This window comes from Mobula birostris, chromosome 19 (genome assembly GCF_030028105.1).
Source record: "Mobula birostris isolate sMobBir1 chromosome 19, sMobBir1.hap1, whole genome shotgun sequence".
NCBI classification, from domain to species: domain Eukaryota; kingdom Metazoa; phylum Chordata; class Chondrichthyes; order Myliobatiformes; family Myliobatidae; genus Mobula; species Mobula birostris.
The window spans coordinates 34,600,092-34,621,447 of NC_092388.1; the positions used below are offsets into that span (position 1 = coordinate 34,600,092).

General features: G+C 36.4%; 1 protein-coding gene across 8 annotated transcripts in view; it reads left to right on the plus strand.

Moving 5' to 3' along the window:
* exoc2 (exocyst complex component 2) overlaps positions 1-21,356 on the plus strand; it is a 265,236-nt gene that overhangs the window by 47,477 nt on the left and 196,403 nt on the right. For all 8 annotated transcript variants that reach the window (XM_072283403.1, XM_072283402.1, XM_072283405.1 and 5 more), the window contains one exon: positions 19,135-19,314. In XM_072283403.1, coding sequence (XP_072139504.1) covers positions 19,197-19,314 — 118 coding nt within the window. In that variant the 5' untranslated portion in view covers positions 19,135-19,196. The remainder of the gene's footprint in view (positions 1-19,134; positions 19,315-21,356) is intronic.

Genomic DNA, 21,356 nt, shown 5'->3' on the forward strand with positions numbered 1-21,356 from the left:
CTTCCAAGGTGCAAATCCATGGTCTCATGAGACTAACGGATGCCTATATATAAAGGTGAATCTCTGGAATTCTCTGCCCAATGAAGCAGTGGAGGCTACCTCTAAATATATTTAAGACGAGATTGGATAGATTTTTGCATAGTAGGGGAATTAAGGGTTATGGGAAAAGGCAGGTGGGTGGAAATGAGTCCATGGCCAGGTCATCCGCAATCTTATTGAATGGCAGAACAGGCTCGACGGGCTAGATGGTCTACTTCTGCTCCTATTTCTTATGTTCTTGTGTTCTTTTTAATTAATAGACCACTTTTTTCAAATAAAGACTTGATTACTTAGGTATATAGCATGATTAAACAAAAATAACAGACAAGTGCTAATGATCAATGACATAGAGTTGAATGAACTAAACTGATTAATTGAAATTGAAACAGGTGTAGAAGGAAGCAAACTGGGCGAAGGACAACCAAACTAAAAGGTAAGGGTGTGGCAATTTAACTTCAAATCAACAATTCTTACATTATAGCAAGACACAAGGTGATCATCCTGCATCAACAAGGTCTCTCCCAAGCAGAAATTTCAGGGGTTTCAAGATGTGCTGTCCAAGTTCTTCTGAAGAAGCGCAATGAAACAGGCAAGGCTGAGGACCATAGTGATTGGCCATGGAAATTGAGTGCAGCAGATAACAGATATATCAAACTGATGTCCCTTCTAAACCAGAAGAAGCCCAACACTGCTATCTGCTCTGAATTCAGAGAAACCACTGGAACCCAAGTATACCCCTCTACAGTTCGGAAAAGTCTTATCAGAAGTGGCCGTGGAAGAGTTGCTGCCAAAAACCCATTCTTCCCATGTGGGAACTCACCTATGCATAAAACACAAGGACTGGGATGCTGGACAATGGCAGCAAGTGCTCCAGAGTCAAACTTTGAAATTTTTGGCTCAGACAGGAGGCAGTTTTGTCTGTAGAAGAGCTGGAGAGTGCTACATGGATGAGTATCTGCAGCCAGCAGTGAAGTACAGTGGAGGTTCCCTGCAGGTTTGTGGCTACATTTGGGCAATTGGTGTTGGTGATCTGGTCAGAATTAATGGCATCCTCAATGTTGAGAAATACAAGCAGATTCTCATCCATCATGTAATGCAATGAGGGAGACATCTGATCAGTCACAGCTTCATTCTGCTGCAGGACAATAACTCAAACACACTGCCAAGGTCTTGAAGAACATCTTCAGCAAAAAGAGCAAGGAGTTCCAGGGGAGATGATATGGCCTCTACAGAGCCCTGATATCAAATCATCAAGCTTGTTTCTGCGTACCCGGAGAGACAGAAGCAAGCGAGACAGTCAAAGTCTGCAGAAGAACTGTGGCAAGCTCTCCAAGATGCTTGGAACAACCCACCAGCCGATTTTTCTTATAAAACTTCTTGACAGTGTAACTAAGAGAATTGATACAGTTTTAACGACAAAAGTTGGTTACAGCAAATATTGATTTGATTTATTTCTTTACTGTTTACTGCTCATTATAGTAAACTGTTTGCTATTAAGAATCTTTATTTTTGAAAGCATCTTTGCTTTACAGAATTTTTTTATATGTGCCTAAGACTGTTGCACAGTATGGTACATACGAGGGGTGATTTATAAGTTCGTGGCCTAAGGTAGAAGGAGATGAGTTATATAGCTCTCATTACATGCACATGCAGTTCAACTCTTTGAGTGATTACGCAGAAAGTTTAAGGTTAATAACTCATTTCCTTCTACCTTAAGCCACAAAGTTATCAATCACCCCTGCTGTGGGCACTTTCTGGAGGTCCAAGATCCGTATGCTCCATGATCGCTGGACTAAGTGTGCAAATGTAGGAGGAGACTATGTTGAAAAATAAATGTGCTAGGTTTTCTAAAACTGACTCCTTCTACCTTAGGCCACAAACTTATCAATCACCCCTCGTATGTGTATTTTGATAATAAATTAACTTTGAAATTAATAAAATGGCTACTAAGTGCATTTTCATGGTCTTCTGCTGTAGTTCATTCACTTCAAGTTTCAACTTGATGTGTGTTCACCGCTGCTCTTCTGCACACTGCTGTTGTATTGCATAGTTATCTAGTTCCAGGTCTTGATGTCCTTCGGTTGGTCTGTCCACTGCCCACTGGCTAGCAATGAGACAAAGTGGATAATTTGACATGGAAAGGAGCCAAGAGTGCTTGTGTTATGGACATTCATGTATATTCTGAATCCCCACTAACATATCTATTTAATATATCATTATGTAAAGTGAATTTTTCAATAAATCCTTTAAAATACAGACACTGTTTCAGAATGCCAGGCCCTTGGTTTGAGCTGTAATTCTTCACATGCTAAGATCTTGATGCCAGCAGTGGTGTGTTCTTGTTAATCACTGTATAGCTTTTTATGAGAGAATGTGAAAATAGAAACTTATCCTAAGTTGTTCTTATGAAAAGCCTGGTCCTTGCCAAATGACATATCTTGGATGTTTAATATTTTGTTGATTATGTTTGAGCAATAGTTTAAAATGTACTAAAATTTGAGATGTCATCTTACTGTTTACTGTAAGAATGTGTAAGCTGAATGATCTTATACTGTCACTGAGTGAGAGACAGTGTCTGATTTAATTTTCACATTTCAGTAAATACTTTTGAAAACCATTATCAGATTACAGTAATAGAATATTAAGCCTTGATACATCAATTTTTGTTTGCCTAGCTGAAGAATCTTACTAAGGCTAATTTCTTCTTTCATCAAGTTAAAATTCTTTAACCAGTTCTTATACTCTTAAGAAATTGTTTTCTTCACTTTAACCATATCTTCAAATCTTACTTCTTGTAGCCTGTTGTGAACTGCTAGAAATGCAAGGTAAATTTAGCAGCCTTTCTAAATTGGTAAAATATCCATAGACTTTCACATTACCAAATTCATCAAAATGTTTATTGTTTATGATGTCATGGTTCTTTAATGTTGTACTTGAATCAAACAACCCATTGTTTTTGAAGTAGTAATGAATAAATTGAAAAAATGCAGCTCTCTGTAAAATATTGGTTTAAGTATTAGTTGGTGGATGTGATTTACTGTTGCAGATTTTAAAGTTATTTCAAAAGTTTGGCAATTGCACTTAAAGCTTAGGGGCAGGAAAAAGCTATATTTCATGAATTAATTGCTTATACATAGTTATAATCTCTAGTGTGTAACCAGCAGGTAGAGATTTACTACCTGAGACTTGTCAGTAACAATAGAGGATAAACTTTGAATAAATGTTTCTTTTTCCATCCTGGTGTTTAAAGGAAATCCATTGTGGAAAAACGCCAGGTTTGGCATTTTGCTTCCAAAAAAGAACTCGAGCATTGCTAGTAAACAGGAATTGCTAGGGAGAAGGTATGAATAGCAAATGCTGAACATACAATTTAGTTACAGCATTAAAAATGTCAATATTTGAGTTATGGCACATTGACATGATTTGCTGATTTATCCAAATATATTTTGACTGAAATGTGAATTAATTCTTCCTATTTTAATTGCTTTACATAGCAGCTTTTAATATTTTTTCCTGATTTAATTTCATATTTTTAAATTTCAGAAGTTCTTTTGCTGTACAGTGACTCTAGGAAAATATGACTGGAAATAATTAAGGCTGTAAATATCAGCGAAGGGAAAATTCTCAGAAGGATGATGAAACTTTTTTTTAACTGAGCTTTTTTTTTACTTAATGTTATTTCTATTTTGATTTCCAGAATTTTCAATTTATTGTCTTTTTATTGACTTCATTTTGGGGAAGTATTAATACTTGTCGGATAGATCTTCAGTTGTGTTTTGTTCACTTCCCCAATCCCATCTGAGTTGTTTAAAGCCTGTTGGATCTAATACTCGATATACCATACATGATCTGCATGCTATACACATGCCAACAGAAGCAGCTGAGTTTAGAAGTGTCAAGCTAAGATAAATAATCATATATTTAAGTATAATTCTCCTTAAATTGGAATTAATTTGCATCAAGTAAAGAATATGGATTTGAAGATGATTTTTAAAATATTCTATACATTTATTTTCTTTTGCCCAAATGTTGTTCTGGTCAGCAGTATTTTGTTGTTTTATTCACCAGAAATCAATTTTGAATGATGGCTGCTTCTGGATAGGGTTTGAGTGTTATCATACTCAATATCTTACTCATCATATTCATTATCTTGTAACTTAATTCTGTTAAAGTTGAGAGAATTTTGTAAAAAGTCAGTAGTTATTGAAACCTATGTGTAAAAGGTGAAATATTAAGAAAACAAATGAAGTATTTTTCAATAAATGTAGAATGTCACAAACCTCACTCATTGTGTTTGAAATAATTGAAAGCCATATCAGAGCAGATGAATATTGCCAATATTGTTTTCTCTATTCTAATTATTTTACTTTTTATGTGAACGAAAGCATACTATAGAAGTCTTTTGTATACTGCAAATCAGTCAATCTATGAAAGTACATACATTTTTGACATCTGTATAGCATTTGCACAAGTGTTGCTCAAAATTAATGAATATTAAAACAATGAATATTAATTTTGAATCCCCTTGTCCACTTGTACATTGCCTGCTAAAATTACAGTTATGGTGGTCCCTAATTGAAATCACTGTGAGTGCTCTAGTCTTAACAAGATAGCATACAGATGTATTTTGTTTATTTTCTTCAACATTAAACCTTTTCCATTTGTGTAGAATTGCCAGCACAGATTGCAGATAAATTCCAGAGAGTATCCTTACTTTACATTTTTGAAAAAAGGAATGAAGTGCAAAAGGTGAAACACCTGTGATTTCCTCATTTTCTTATGTGATTTCCTCATTTTCTTAAGTCTCACTTATGACTAGAGGCAGGCAGTGCTGTTTCACGCAGGTGGGAAACATAACTCTCTTTTGCACCACCTCATACAGCTGTTTGAACTGCACTGGGAAAGTGAGATTGCTGCTTGTTTGCCTGTCACGTTGACTAGTTGCATGTGATCTAGGATGTCCGAAAGAGCAAAGGCTATATGGTGATGTTTCTCTTCTACTGATTTCATCTGTCTGCATCCTTTGTTGTTCGTTATGGTTAAAGCTAGGATGGAATTTGAATAGCATTGTAAACTAAGTTCTTTTGGATTGTGATCAAATTAGTCTTAATTGTGTAAATTCTGATTTTAATTTTAAAGCTAGTTTGAGATTTTTAACTTCTGTAAATTTAATGAATTTTTAATTGGAATTTTAGGATTTGGAGACTCAAATTGGCTTAAAGATTACACCATTTTCAAATTGTTTAAGTCGTTTCATATTTATGGCATTATCATTTCACATATTTATATGCCTTTGTTTAAAACTATATTTCATTAAACAAGATGAGATTTTATATAAACAAATTTTCAGGATGAAATATCTCTGTTCCACAGTTACTTAGTTGCTTACGTGGCATCTTGTATTTCACCTATCAGTTAAGTGTGTTCTGTTGCTGATCATTTCATTATTTTGACCTCTGCATGGTCTGGCTATCTTTAGTCTGCAGATAAATATTTTTCCTTCACCAGTGTACAGAAACACAGCAAAATCTAATGATTCTCCCGTACAAAAGCTTGCAGTATTTGTATAGTGAAGTATTGTGCAGAACCTTTCAAGAAAAATTGTACAAAAGGCATTAAAGTTCTGATGCTGTGATTTAGTATTTTACAGAATTTTAATTTGTATAATTGTTTTGAATCGTCTATATTGTTTAGCACCTCAAGTCTTTTAAAAACAAAGAATGAAAAATGATAAGTTGTATCTTTTTACTGCTTAGATTGAAAGTATTTCGGGTACAATAATTGTATTTAAAAGTTATCCTCTGTATCAAGTATTTTGGTTTAATTTTAAGGATATACACTCAATAAATAAATAATTTTACTTTGTCATATTCTAAATAAATTATAGTTCATCTCCATATCAAGGGAGAAAGAGTAAATGTTTTGCAACTTGTTAATGTCTTTCACAACCTTAGGATGCCTTAAAATGCGGTGTTACCAATGAAGTATTTTTCAAGTGTAATTGCTCTGTGAAGTGGGAAACAATTAATATACTTTCTAGATAAGATTAAGTCTGGAAGAAACAATGCTGCAACACAGAAATTTCAATGAACAAGTTCTCGCTTTATTACTACTTTCAATTTAATCAGATTCTTCTCTTTAAGATTTACTTTCTGTAGGAGAGAGGAGAGATGATTACAGACCATAAAGCCTATTTGTTGCTACAAGCTTTCAGAAATTTTTGTGAGTTAGTTGGGCTGATTAAAAAATGTTTCTTCAGCTCTGAAATATTCTTGGGACTGTTTAAAACCAAAATTGAAGGCTTTTAGTTTACTTTCAAAAATGCATTCTGCGAAAGTAACTAAACAATATTAGTGTAGTTTGGTAAGTTAACTGCTTTGAAAAACCTTAATAAACTAGGTTAATAAAACTTGGACCATGGATTAATAATGATTCATATTCTTGCTATGAACCTCAATTATTTCCTTAGTTTCTTTATATTTACAATTCATTTATTATTCAATTGGTTTCTGAATTTTCACACTACACTTTACACAATAAATAGGGCACCAGCTATTTGGAAGGTTATGTTTGTTTAAGTATGATTTGAAGTAACTTTCAAATTTTGGTCTGACCTGGAGATTTTTTTTAGGGTTTGCCTTGCGGCATATTGTAAAGACTTAACTAAAACCAATGTAAATGAACACCAAGGGCTTCTAAATATTCAAATACATTCAAATAGAGATTTTATTGTTCTTTCATTTTGTTGCTTTGTTTAAAGAACTATTGGAAAGAAATTAAAATTAAAAATCAAGCTGCCAGTTTTGTGTTTTAAAATATATTTTTTAGTAGATATGGATGCTGAATGGAGAAATAAAGAAATGTCTATTGTGCGTATTTGTTGATTTTAGTGCAATTCCAGAGCACCGTGGAGATTAATTTGGCAACATAATCTTGATGTTTAACTACTTTGATGATACAGAAAAATCTATATGCTCTCCATATGCATCACTGTATATTTTCAAAACTTTGTTAACCTCCAATGGTAAAATCTAATAACTTGTTATTGGAGCCAAGAAAATTGATATTTTTTTTAAATTATTGATCTATTATAGGTATATTTACTTTGTCCAAACTGGATGCATCAAATATATTTGTTGTATTTTTTTAAAGTTTAATTGTTGATATTTATAGTTGTAAACTGCATTTAATTATTTTGATCTGATTCATTGGAAATGTACAGTATTACCAGCTACTAAGTAGGGTTATTGCTCTATTTGGTGAACAAGTTCATTTTGAATTTGCTCACGATTGATTAGCTGGTAATTAAGTCAGTAGGGACCAGATCAATGTATATTGATTATGTTCTTCATTGAAATGTAAACAAATTATACAGACTAGACTCTGGTTTTCACTCAAAATGGCAGACTAATTATTTTGTTGTTTGAAGAGGATGAGTTAATAAAACTGGTGGAACTATTTTATTTATTGAATACACGTCACATGAGATTTTTCAGTATTTAATTTCGCTAGACAAAAAGATTCACATTAAAAAATGTATTTGTAGCCAGAGACAGCTTTACCCTAATATTGTAATTTACAAATAGGAAATATTTTGGACTTACATGAATTAAACTTTGACACACAACACTTTTGAACTGAATATAATATTTTGAATTAATGTGTTTTGTATCTGTTAGTAGTCAGTAATATTCGAGGATACAAAAAATATTTTAGCCAGAAAAGTACTGCTTATTGTTATTAAATTTTAAAAAGATACCTTTTTACAGTAAATAATTTGAGGCTTTACTCATTTGTAAAACTTACAATTAAAATAAATTTGGTTGTCTCATTGAATTGATACTGTAATGTGTAGCCTTATTGTAAAAACACGCCTTGTTCGAATAAGGAGAAAATAAACTTCTTGAATATTTCAGCTCACATTGATGAAATTGAAGACTTCTTGTGCAACGTACATTTCTTGTAATTTTGTTTTAATTTTAGGTAAACAACATAGTGATTGTTGCTGATCATGTTTAAAAGTAGTAGCACAACTGCTTAGTATGGCTGTCACAATACATTAAGTAGTTCACAACATTTTTTATTTACATTATTCAAGAAATTCCAGAGTTTTAACAAGCTGAAAGAGACTAGCTGTTTTTTTTTATGGAGAAGAAACGAAATAGAATTTGGGAAAAGCAAGTCAACACTGTTTTACTATTTCTTCTTGATAGAAGCCTCTAAAATGTTCAACACACACAAAATGCTGGAGGAACTCAGCAGGCCAGGCAGCATCTATGGAAAAGAGTGCAGTCGACATCTCGACCTGATATGTCAATTGTACTATTTTCCATAGATGCTGCCTGCCCTGCTGAGTTCCATCAGCATTTTGTGTGTGTTGCTTGGATTTCCAGCATCTGCAGATTTTCTCTTGTTTGTAAAAACTTCCAGTATTGTTTTCATTCAGTATAATGGGATGAAAAACCAACTTTAGTTGCACTTGTTTCAAACCAGGTAATTAAATTGAAATGAAAATGGATTGCTTTTTCGAGTAGAGTATTTAATAATGCTTCAGTGTTGGATCACAGTATATGAAAATATTATATTTGAGTAGAAATTTTTCAGTTATTACAATTAGTTATGCAGTAAAATCACCCAATTTATGGAAATTTTATAGTGGGAATATCTCTTTGAGGCTCCTGTTTAAGTTGTTTACTTCCTAACTGGAGGTAGTACATATGAAGTCAATATGAGAGCAGCATTGCACTTTCGGAACATTCTAGTCATATTAATAGTGTTAGTAGATTTCATTTCACATCTTAAATCATTTTTAATTATTTCAGTTTGGAAAATTAGAAATCTCTTTGTGTGATTTATTTAGTATTTTTGAAAGGGAAATAATTATACTGAGAAGTTTCCTAAGACTTGGAAATATTGTTTCACTTGTTCTGATAAACAGTATAATTCTGAATCTGGATTGTCTTTGCATCTGAAGATGTTTAGCTGTGTTAACTTAGCTCATTTAGCAGCACAATTTCCTTACATTTGGAAAGCTCAGGGATCGAGTTACACTCTAGGGCATCATAATGATAAAAGTTAACTTGAAAGTAATAATTTTACCTTTTGGTTCCATTTTTCTTCTGTGTCCATATCATGAGTATGATGGCAGCACATTATTGGTATATATTCATTGAAAGTGCTCTTATGAAAGACTATGGACCTGAAATACAGTATGCTTCTCTCTCCAATGCTGCTACCCGACCTGCTGAGTAGTTCCATTACTTTATGTATTAAAATGTAATGTTTCATTCGTATGTACAAGATAGGGTTTCTACACATAGTATGTGCTGCATAGAAAAATTCCTGGAGACCACGTTCAAGGAAATTTACTCATTTACAGCCACAAAACCATTTAGGATGTTGTTCTCCTTTGCCAAGTTCACTCTAGAAGCTTTGAATGATGGGCATTGTAACATCCGTCATCTCTTGTTTAACTCCATTGAACTAATTTAAAAAAATATATACATTCAATTACTTAGATGAATATTAAACAGTGCTGCAGGTTCTGACCCAATGGAATCGCATCTTATGGTTTGTGCAAACCTGGAAAAAATGTTAGCAACATAGTGATAGCTTCACAATTAGTAAGTAACTGCCTCTGCTTGTTGGCAGACTGCATTCATTAGCATTCCCATGTGGAAGCAGTGACGGTGCCATTGTTAGAACTAGCCTAAAATAACTTGCCCTCAGAAAGACGGGAAGCTATTTTGTTTTCACTTTAAAATTACTATATTTAATATGCATTGTATGCATGCTATTATACATGATATATGATGTACATGATATCAATATTTTACTGGCACAATTAAAGATGTATAATATATACTCTGGTACGTAAATACTCTGGTATTTAAAAGGATATTATACCAGTATTCTGATGAACCTGATTTAGTGCAACACCCACACACACACACACACACACACACACACACACACACACACACACACACTGCTGTAGGAACTCAGCAGGTCAGGTAGCATTTCGGGAAATGAATAAACTGTTGATGTTTCAGGCCAAGACCCTTCTTCAGGATTGGAAAGGAAGGGGAAGGACGCTAGAATTAAAAATGGGGGAAGGGAAAGGATGACTACCTAGAAGGGACAGATGAAGCCAGGCAGGTGGGAAAGATAAAAGGCTGGAGAAGAAGGAATCTTATAGGAGAGGAGAGTGGATCATGGGAGAAAGGGAAGAAAGAGGGACTCAAGGGGGAGGTGCTAGGCAGGTGAGGAGAAGAGTTGATTGTGGGGAAGAGGGGATGGGGAAAAAAATTACTGGAAGAGAAATTGATGTTCATACCATCCGGTTGGAGGCCACCTAGTCAGGGTATGAAGTGTTGCTCCTCCACCCTGAGAATGGCCTCATCATGGCAATAGAGGAGTCCATGGACCGATATGTCAGAATGGGAATGGGGATAGAAATTAAAATAGTTGGCCTCTGGGAAATTCTGTTTTTGACAGATAGGACAGAGGTGCTCGACAATTTACATCGGGTCTCACCCATGTAGAGGAGGCCGCATCAAGAGCATTAATAAACAACGCTGACAGATTTGTAGGTGAATTGTTGCCTCACTTTGAAGGACCATTTGGGGTCCTGAATGGAGGTGAGGGCAGAGGGGTAAAGGTCCTGCTGAAGAGTCTCGGCCTAAAACATCAACTGTACTCTTTTCCATAGATGCTGCCTGGCCTGCTGAGTTCCGCTGGCATGTGTGTTGCTTGGATTTCCAGCATCTGCTGATTTTCACCTGTTTATGACTCAGTTATGTTGGTTTCCCAGGTTGTATATTGAGTTCACATCATGCATTTCTAGCAAGGACTATGTGTACTTGCAGCAACGTTAAGGATAGTTTGTTTTTTTTTCCTTTTATTATGTGCAAATAACATAAATAGATTTGTCTATAATTGAAGATTATTGATAAAGGCACTTTTAATGTAAACTTAAAGATACTGGCAAGTCCAAGACAAGAGTGATTGTGAATTGAGGATGTAGACAAAGCACAGAGTGATTGCTGTTTGTTCTGTCAGTCATCCTGTGAGGAATAATACCTGCTTTTCAGTGAAGGATATTGGTGTTAGCATCAATGATGGGCAAGCCTTCTGCTGGTAACAAAATGCTGACAATGCCTGGAGGCGGCAGCATCAGTGTGGCTTCCAGAATATACTGTAGCTACATGTGCTCTCGTGATGAGAATATTAATGGGAGTGATGTTTGTCTTCGGTCTCTAGCACTAAATAATGCAAAGGTGTTGTCGTCTTGTACTTGTCTGTATTTTGCTCCTTTGAAACTTTATAGTTGTATAAAATAATGTTTTAATTAGCAAGCATTTGTATTTTTAATAAGTATATTGAGAATGGAGAGCTATTGTAAATTTGCATGCTATTTCATGCAGATGGTATAGTAATCTGACAAATTTCACCCTTGGATGTTTTAGTTAAGTTTAGCTACACCATTGAAAAATGTCAATTTTCAATGTCAAAGTTTATCAGAGAGCCTCTTGAAAGGTTATATCATTTGGCTTTGCCAATTAAGTCTAGACAATTATTTATTTAAATTGCTTCTTTTCGTGACTTATGAAATAATTGTACCAGTTACAATAAGGTCCCATTTTGATGTTTGAGTGCATAGATCACTAATTGAAAAATACTGAATTTTAAAAGTATTGTAAATGATTCTATTCCCTCTGTCTTTGTCTTTGTTGTAAATTATAATCACTTTATGAACTGGTATTAATATGATATAGAAACAAAACATTGTACATGATATAAAGAATATCTATTATTACCATTCAAATAACTAGTCAGGTTTATTATCATTGAAAAATGTGAAACTTATTGTTTTGCGGCAGCTGTACAATGTAATGCAAAAGAACTCTACATTACAATAAGAATATATAAAAATGGCGAAAAAAGGGAGCAAAAAAAATGAGGTAATGTTCATGGACTATTGAGAAATCTGATGGCACAGGGAAGAAGGTCTAACTAAAATATTGAGTGTGCCTCTTTAGGCTTCTGTACCTCATTCTCCATACTTTTCATATATTGACGTCAAGCTCACATAAACACCAGTATGATGATCATTAAATAGTTTGTTTTACTGATCAAATGAGGCAAAGGGAAGCGTATTTAACATTTTAACCATATGATGACATAGCTGATATAGGAGCACTCCAGTGCTATACTGAAACGACAGCCTACTTGATGCTCAAGTTTCTGTAGTAGGATTTGTACTTAAAAGTTCATTTGGACTTGCTAACATAAAAATTGGCATATATTTCAACTTTTAATGTAGGTATGTTTAAAAGTGAACACCCACTATCTGTGAGATGTTAGACCAGGCAAGGAATAATAAACAGTTAACAAAAGACCCAATCAGAAAGCCACCCGGAGAGGCATTCGCAGTCTTCTTGGCAAAGGCAACATCATATGATTCAGTACTGTGCAAAAGTCTTAGACACATGTAAAAAAAATTGTAAAGCAAAAATGCTTTCAAAAATAATGACAAGTTTCTTACTATCAAATTACTGTAAAGAGCAGTAAACAGTAAAAAAACTGTCAAATCAATATCTGGTGTGACGCTTTTAAGACTGCATCAGTTCTCTTAGGTACACTGTCATGCAGTTTTATCATAAAATTGGCTGGTAAGTTGTTCTAAGCAACTTGGAGAACTTGCCACAGTTCTTCTGCAGACATTGGCTGTCTCTCTCGCTTCTGTCTCTCCAGGTAATCCCAGCTGGCTTCTGATGATGAGATCAGGGCTCTGTGGATACCATACCAGCTGTTGCAGAACTCCTTGTTCTTTTTGCTGAAGATAGTTCTTTATGATCTTGGCCGTGTGTTTGGGGTCATTGTCTTGCTGCAAAATGAAGTTAGGACTTATCAGATACCTCCCTGGTAGTATTGTGTGGTGGATGAGAATCTACTTGTACTTAGTTGAAGATTCTATTAATTCTGACCAGATCACCAACTCTATTTGAAGAAATGCAGTCCCAAACCTGCGGGGAACTTCTGCCCTGCTTCACTGTTCGCACCAGACATTTAGCGCTCTCCAGCTTTTCTACGGACAAAGTGCCTCCAGTTTGAGCCAAAAATTTCACATTTTGACTTGTCAATCCAGAGCACTTGCTACCATTGTTCAGCACTACAATACTTGCATTTTTGTGCATGGGTGATTTCTTGGCTTTCTTTCCAATTGGGAGGAATGGTTTTTTGGCAGCAACTCTTCCGTGAAGACCACCTCTGACAAAACTTCTCCGGACTGTAGAGGGGTGTTAAAAATGGTGGTACGAGGCAGGCATGAGAATTTTTAGAAGTGTAGTTTTCTTCTGATTAGTTCTATAAACATATCAAAATAGACATCATCTACGATCCCCTAAGACCCAAAGAAACACGAGCCAATAGAATTCAAAGGTCAACTGGAGGTGTAGCCATTCAGGACCGAGGCAACTGAACAGGGACTATATAAAAGTGAGCACTCCCAGAGAGAGACACTAACAACTGCCCACCAAGGATGTCACATCGATTGGTGATGAAGCGTCTGCAAGCTAATTGCCAAGCTTGGTGACACCTCAACATCAGATTTAGAGGGTTGTACTTGCGTTTCAGTGGTATCTCTGAATTCAAAGCTTCAGATAATGGAGGAACTCAGCATGAGGAGTCATAGTTAGAAGGTAGGTGGAGGGGAGGAAGAAACATAAGGTGAAGGGTAAAACACGAGGGGGGGAGGAGGGTGCAGTAAAGACTTAGGAAGTTGAATGGTGAAAAAGATACAGGGCTGGAGAAGGGGGAAGCTGATGGGAAAGGGCAGAAAACCATCAAAGGAAGAAAAGGGGAAGGAGCACCAGAGAGATGTAATGGGCAGGTAAGGAGATGAGGTGAGAGAAAAATGGGAATGGTGGGGGGTGGGGGGGTGGAATTACTGGAAATTTGAGAAATCGATGTTCATGCCATCAGGTTGGAGGCTACCCAGATGGAATATAAGGTTGTTGATCCTCCAGTCTCAGTTGTGGCCTCAACACAACAGTAGAGACCATGCACTGACATATGGGAATGGTAAGTGGAATTAAAATGGTTGGCCATTGGGAGATCCCTCTTTTTCTGGTGGACGGAGTGTAGGTGCTTGGCAAAGCTGTCTTCCAATCTACATTGGGTCTCACCGATATACAGGAGGCAACACCGGATACAGAATATGACCCCAGCAGACTTGCAGGTGAAGTGTCAGCTCATTTAGCAGGACATTTTGGGGCCCTGAATGGTAGAGAGGAGATGTAGCACCTGTTCTGTTTAAGTTGACTTCTGTTTTAGAAGGAATGTCAGTTCGATGCATTTCTCATCTGTTGTACTCAGTTTCTGTGACCGATCACTGCCTTTCTAGTCCTCAACTTTGCCTGTTTATTTGTGTTTCTTCAGAAGAGCTTGGGCAGTACATCTTGAAACTCCTATCTGCTGTGAAATTTCTGGATAGGAGAGACCTTGCTGATGCAAGATTACTACCTTATGTCTTGTTGCTATGGTGTAAGAATTTATGGTTTGAAGGTTAAACTGTCACATCTGCCACACCTTCACCTTTTATTCTAGTAGTTCTTCACCCAATTTGATTCCTTCTACCCTCATTTCTGTTTTAGTTAATCAGTTCATTCAACTCATTATATTATTGATTGTTAGCACCTGTTATCTTCGTTTAATCATGCATTGAGTGATAGACCTACAAAGTCATCAAGTTTTTATTTGAAAAGTGGTTTATTCCTTAATATGGTATTTTCTTTAATGAAATACAAAAATAATTCTCCAAGATTTAATTTTTTGGAAAAAGAATGTTTAGAAATCTAACATTTGCTCTTTACTCATCTATAAAATGCAGAAGACAAAAAAAAATCTAAAATAATATTTATATAAAAAATCCCGGGTGCTTAAGACTTTGGCATGTTGAGGCAAAAAGATTGAAAAGTATAAACAAGTTATGGCATGAACTTACCACAAACATACAACTACATCAAAATTGTTGGTCCATTAAAGCAATGTAACATTTCAATTACCCCAGATTTTAAGGCAGTCCTGAATACAAGGAAAGCAGATCTCATCATGTCAAGCCCATTCAGAACATAATAACTTTCAAATAACTGTTTTTCCCCTTAGCATCAGTTATAAATCCAAAAAAAGCAGTGACTTCTTAATCTGACAATGCTCACAATAAGCTCCTGAACGTGAGTATACTGAGATTTCTCTAAAAGAACCATGCTGAACATAAACAGCTGCAAGAAGAGAGCATGGCCTAGATGGTGGGGGTCCTTGATGACTTACGAGCTTTCCTGCTACAGTGCACCTTGTAGATGTGCTCAAAGGAGGAAAGGGCTTTTCCTGTGATGGACTGGGCCATACCCACAACTTTTTGTAGTCTTTTCTGTTCAAGGGCATTGGTGTTTCCATGCCAACCTGCTTTACAGCCAGTCAATATTCTCTACACCACACATCTATAGAAGTTTGTCAGAGTTTCAGATGACATGCCGAATTTTATCACTCTTCTAAGAAAGTAGAGGCACTGTTGTGCTTCTTCTTAATGGGCTCCATGGTTTCGCCCTCCTTTCTGATACTGTCTCATCGGCTTCAGAGACTGAAATCACCAAGTCACTGGGGGCATCGAGCTCATCTGGGAGCGAAGCCTTGTCACCTATATCACTTGGTTTCATTTTGTATGAGGTAATAGCATTCAAGCCCTGCCATAGCTGTTGAGCATCTTTCGGTGATTTAAGTTCGTGGCAGAATTGCCAGTTGGCACGAGAGATGGCCCTCTGGAGACTGTGCCTTGACGTCGTGTATTTTACTTGGCCGGTAGACTTGAATGCCATTGATCTGGCCCTCAGCAGATTGTGGATCTAAAGGTTCATCCAGGGCTTTTGGTTGGAGAAGACTCTGAATGATTTTGAGAGGATATGCTTATCTTCGACTTCTTTTATAAAATCCATGACAACCAGATCTTCTGAGTCCTTGAACACCGCCCAGTCCACTAACTCGAAGCAATCCCGTAGCCGCTCCTGCGACCACCTGTTTGTTGTCCTTATCTCTGGAGCCTTGCTGTTTAGGCTCTGCCTGTAGGTGTGTAGGAGGAGGACAGATAAGTGGTCAGATTTCTCAAAATGCAGTCTAGGCATGAGACGGCAGGCTTCCTAATTGTAGTATAGCTGTGGTTGAGTATGTTAGGACAGGTGATATGTTGATGATAATCAGACAAAGATTTCTTCAAACAAGCCTGGTTGAAAGTCCTCGACAATGATTTGAAAGGCATTGGGGTAGGCTGTTTTTTGTTTGCTGATGGCAGCACTCAGTACCTTGAGTTCCTGCTTAGCGTCAGCCTTTGAAGGTATGTAAACTGCAGTCAGGATCACAGAGGAGAAGTCTTGCTAAGTAGAATGGTCGGTATTTAATCATTAGGTATTCCATGTCGGAGAAACGAGTGTGACAAGACTATTGCATCCAAACACCACAAAGAATTAGTCATGAAATACAGACTCCCACCTCTCCGCCTTCTCCAAATTAGCAGTCCAGCCTCTCCTGTGTACCGAGAAGCCCTTGGGTCTTGCCAATGTATCTGGCATGTCCAGAGTGAGCAGTGCCTCCGTGAAACATAGAACAGGGCAGCTTATCATTTCCCTCCAATACAACAATCTTGCCCTTAGATCCTCAGTCTTGTTCTCCAGCGACCGTACAGTACATTTCCAAACAAGATGCTGGATAGAGGAAGTTTCATACCCCAACATTTTAGTTTGGCTTGGAGTCCTCCTCTTCTCCCCCTCCTTTGGCTATGACGATGCACCTTTATCCCTTTAAAGGTGCAGTACCTGTGTACTTGTTAATTAAGTCCACTGAGTCTTCAGAAGAACATGTAGTTCCTTAAGATGGTTCAAAAGCACCCTACTTAAGGGGAAATTACAGGCTGCAGATTGCTGTGAGAGTAGTTTAGAGGAAGTATATTGAGAAGTTTTGTAAGCTGCCTGCAACACATTGCTGTGGTTTGCCAACACAATCTTGCATGGAGAATTTCTGATTTGGTTTATTTTCATGAGCTCTGATACTTTTAGAACAGAAATAATAGAGCCTTTGGCAAAAATAGATGCATTAGACAGTTTATGTAATAATTTCTATTTTAACATGCATTGTGATCCATCAACAAAATTATTTTTGATATGCAATTTCAAGCATAGAAAATTACACAATTGACTGAATTGATAACATATTTGAAAATGGAATCTGTTAAGCTCTACTTTATTAAAATGATCCCTGTGTGCATTAAAGATTACAGTGCATCAATGATAGTTGATATTTTTTCTTTAAAGTTGACTAATTCTATAAATGTTAATCATTGTTACAAATCAGTTTGCAACATACCACATTACATACCTCACAAGTCACTTTCTTTGTTTTTTTTAATGCCACTGTGTTTGAATGAAATGTAAATGAAATGCTGTGCTGGAATAATTTATTCCAGAAATGTTAACTTTAGCTTCAAAGCACTATGTTAATTTTGTTCTTCAGCAAGCCTCTCTTTTACACACGGCTTGCTTTTCCTGTAATATGTGAGGTAGAGTAGATACAAGTGTTAGAATCACCATTCATCAGTCATTTAGTTAACGGAGAGTGAATGGTGAAAGGCCATGACCAGTCTGTTACCTCAGCAAGGGATGGATTAACCTCCTCCTAAGCCTAATGATAGGAGCCCAGTGCCTTTCCTTACAACCCCCACCTTCCCACCATCCCAGGAAACTGACAGCTCGTAGACTTTGCGTGCAAGTGAGTTCAGCTGGCGCTGTGTGGTCTGGGTGTGTGGTCTCCAGGCAGGCTGAGAGGCTGCTAACAGGGTGGATGAGAAAGACCTTGTCTGTTTACTTTAATTTGCTTGGACGCAGGAACTCTGTCCAACATTTCTGGTGTGTTGCAGCGGCCAGTCCATCACAGCTGCTGAACAGTCTGAAAGGCTGGGCTTGTGCTAATCACCCTTGCAGCTCATAGATCAACTTCAACATGTCACAGACAAGCTAATCTAAGATGTAAATGGAATTGAGGTATAATGTTGCATGTTGGATTTTAATCTTTTTTCCACTGCACCCAGCACTGTGACATTTATTTTAAAAAGTGCTTTTGTTAATAGGGTAGATTTAGATTTTCAATATTCAATCTTTATTCTCTATGTGATAAAATAAAGGCTAATTCTGATTTATTTAATGCACTATCATTTGCTAGTATTTTCTCTGCATACTTTAAGAAACCTATTTAAAAACCAGAGTGAAAGAATCTGCTTTTGGCCTATTCAAATCGATTTCTTTAATGTTTCAGAAGTAACCAAGGAGTCCAGAATGTACTACTTTCTCTTGTCTGACTTTTAAAACATTTTTCACTTTTGCAGAATTATTTCTGATAACCCAAATAAATGTTCAAAGTCAGAATTACAAAGCTAGTTTCCATTAAAACTTGTGTGTGTGAAACATTTTTTGCAAAAGGATAAAATTTTCAAGAGTTCGTAATGTTTGAATTTGACCTTGTTTTCAAGGGAAGTACCTGCAATACCATGTATGTTAAAAGGGATATTTATTAACTGAGAGGGCATGAGGATATACTGTGTTGGATACATTTTTCTGTGTAGCAATTAAGAAGAAAATTTGGCTTTGCATTGGAGCAGGATTTCTGTCCAGCTGAATATCCATGTGTCTGTGCTGTCCCAAATTGTAAACACAAGTACGAACGATATAATGAAAGTTCAGGATTTGGAAATGCTGTTAAGTTTCAGCTTAATTTTTATGGACCTGTATAAAATGATCAATGTTTTTGCAAGGATGAAAAATAGCATGCAATCAAATTATTGTACATACTGTCACAGTATATTTATGAAAGTGTTCACAATAAGTAAACTGAAATCAGAATATGTTTGTGGAACATGTAATTCTATATGCCCTCAGCAAATTTCTTTTTAATTAAACTCATTAAGCAATATTGGGGCTATTTGCAAATGTGCTCCCCTAAAAAAAATAACTGAAGGCACTCAATTAATTGTTTTGTTTTATTGCATTTTAGAGCTTGATGCTTGCAGTACCTTGAGATATCTTTTAAACAAAACCCATAATTGAAGAGTGATCATGTCTCGAGCAAGGCAACCACCATTAGTAACTGGGATCTCTCCAAATGAAGGATTTCCGTGGACAAAAGTAACAATCAGAGGAGAAAATCTAGGAACAGGGTCCATGGACCTCATAGGTAAGAATGTTCAGTGAAGTGCAGACAAAGCAATTTCTTAAATGTGCATGTGGTAACATCTTTTACACTTAAAGTTGATAACACTGAAATGTGTGCACATTGTGTTAATTGACACACCAGTGGCTGTAATTTTCTCTGGAGATCAGCAAGGTGAAAGCGGTGGGAATTCTACCAATACAGTAACCTTTAAATAGCAATAATTTGAATGCCATATTTTCTGGTACCATAGTGGAAATGTCTTAGAAACATAATTAACACAGAATAATTAATTCTAATTGTAAAGCAAGTTTCTTGATTCCCAATTCTTTAGCACTGTTGGTAATTGTTGAGTACACTATTAATATGCGGAAAAATGCTGAAGGAACTCAGCAGGGTCAGGCAGTGTCTAGAGAGAGGAAAAAACAGTCAAGTTTTAGTCTGTTTAGTTCTCTCCATAGGTGCTGCCTGACCTGCTGAGTTCCTCCAGCATTTTGTGTATGTTACTCTGGATTTGCAACATCTCCAGAATCTCTTGTGTTTATGATACAAATAAGTATCTCTACTTAGCGTATTTGATTACAAATTGGGTATGTCCAGTAAGAACTTTTCTTCCCATCTCTGCTGTTATTCTCCAAATCCTCAAAAGGTTTTATATTTGATATTTAGTCTTGGCACTCCCTTTGTTTCCTTCAGTTAAAGACTGAAGAGATAAAAACATTGCCACTTCAAGCCCTTACACCCTTGTGACTATTTGCATCCACTTTCCCAACCATTGGTAATGGCTGAACTGGTTTGGAATGCATTTATACTATTTAACCACTATTTGAGTTTCATTTTTGTAAATCTCTAGTTTATGGGCTTACTGTTTTCGCCAGTGTGTTCTTTCTTTTTCTCACTTTTTAAAAATTTTATTTCTGTTTTAAGTGTTAATAGTTTTAAATTTCTTAAATGAAGTTGAATTAAATTGAAATTAAATTAAAATAAATGTGAGAACTGTAGATGTAATTGGGATATCATAATCGGGGAATAAATACAATACTCTGTTACAAGAATCAAAGTCCCAAAAGCTGTGTTATCTGCTGATGCCAGTGTTCGAGACATCTCAGCTGATCTGCAGAGGAGTTTGTAGTGGGAAGGGAAAGATCCAGTTCTTGTGGTCCATGTGGGTGCCAATGATGAAAGGCGAACAAGGGAAGAGATTATGCTGAGGGAATTTCAGCAGCTAGAGATTATTACCTGAGCCACGTGTAAATTGTCACATGGTTGGCACAGGGTTAGTAAGATCGGAGAGCTAAATTAGTGGCTCAAAGATTAGTGTGGGAGAAGTGGATTTGAATTTGTGGGACGTTGGCACCGGTATTGGTGAAGAAGTGAGCTATTCCAATGGAATTGGCTCCACCTGAACCATGCAGGAACCAGGGTCCTGGTGAATCACATAACTAGAGCTGTAGATATGGCTTTAAACTGAATAGTAAGGAATTGGGTTGATCAGCTAGGAAAAGTATGGATAAAGTTTAAAAAAAAGGAAGGAGAGTGCAGTAGAGGTTACTGAAGTTTCCAGAATAAAGAATAAGACAAATTGAAAAGAAGGTGTTGAATGTAGGATTGAAGGTGTTATATTTGAATACACACAGTGAACAAAATAAGATAGATAATCATGTAGCAGAGTTAGAAGCTGGCAGAGAAGATGTGGACATCACTGAGTTGTGGTTGAAAGAACCTGAGAACTTAACATCCAAGGATGCACATCATATTCAAAGGACAGGCAGGTGGGAGAAAGAGTGGATGGCTTTGCTGGTTAAGTAAAAACTTCAATCAAATCCTTAGAAACAAGTGACATAAGCTTCCGAAAAGTAACCATGATGTGGGATACAAATTACAACAAGAAATAGAAAAGGTATGTAAAAAGAACAATGTTATGATGATCATGGGGGATTTCAATATGCACATAGACGAGAAAAGCATGTAGATGCTAGATCCCAAGAGAAGGAATTTGTAAAATACCTATGAGATGACCTTTTAAAGCAGCTTGTGGTTGACAACATTCGGAAAATGGTAATTCT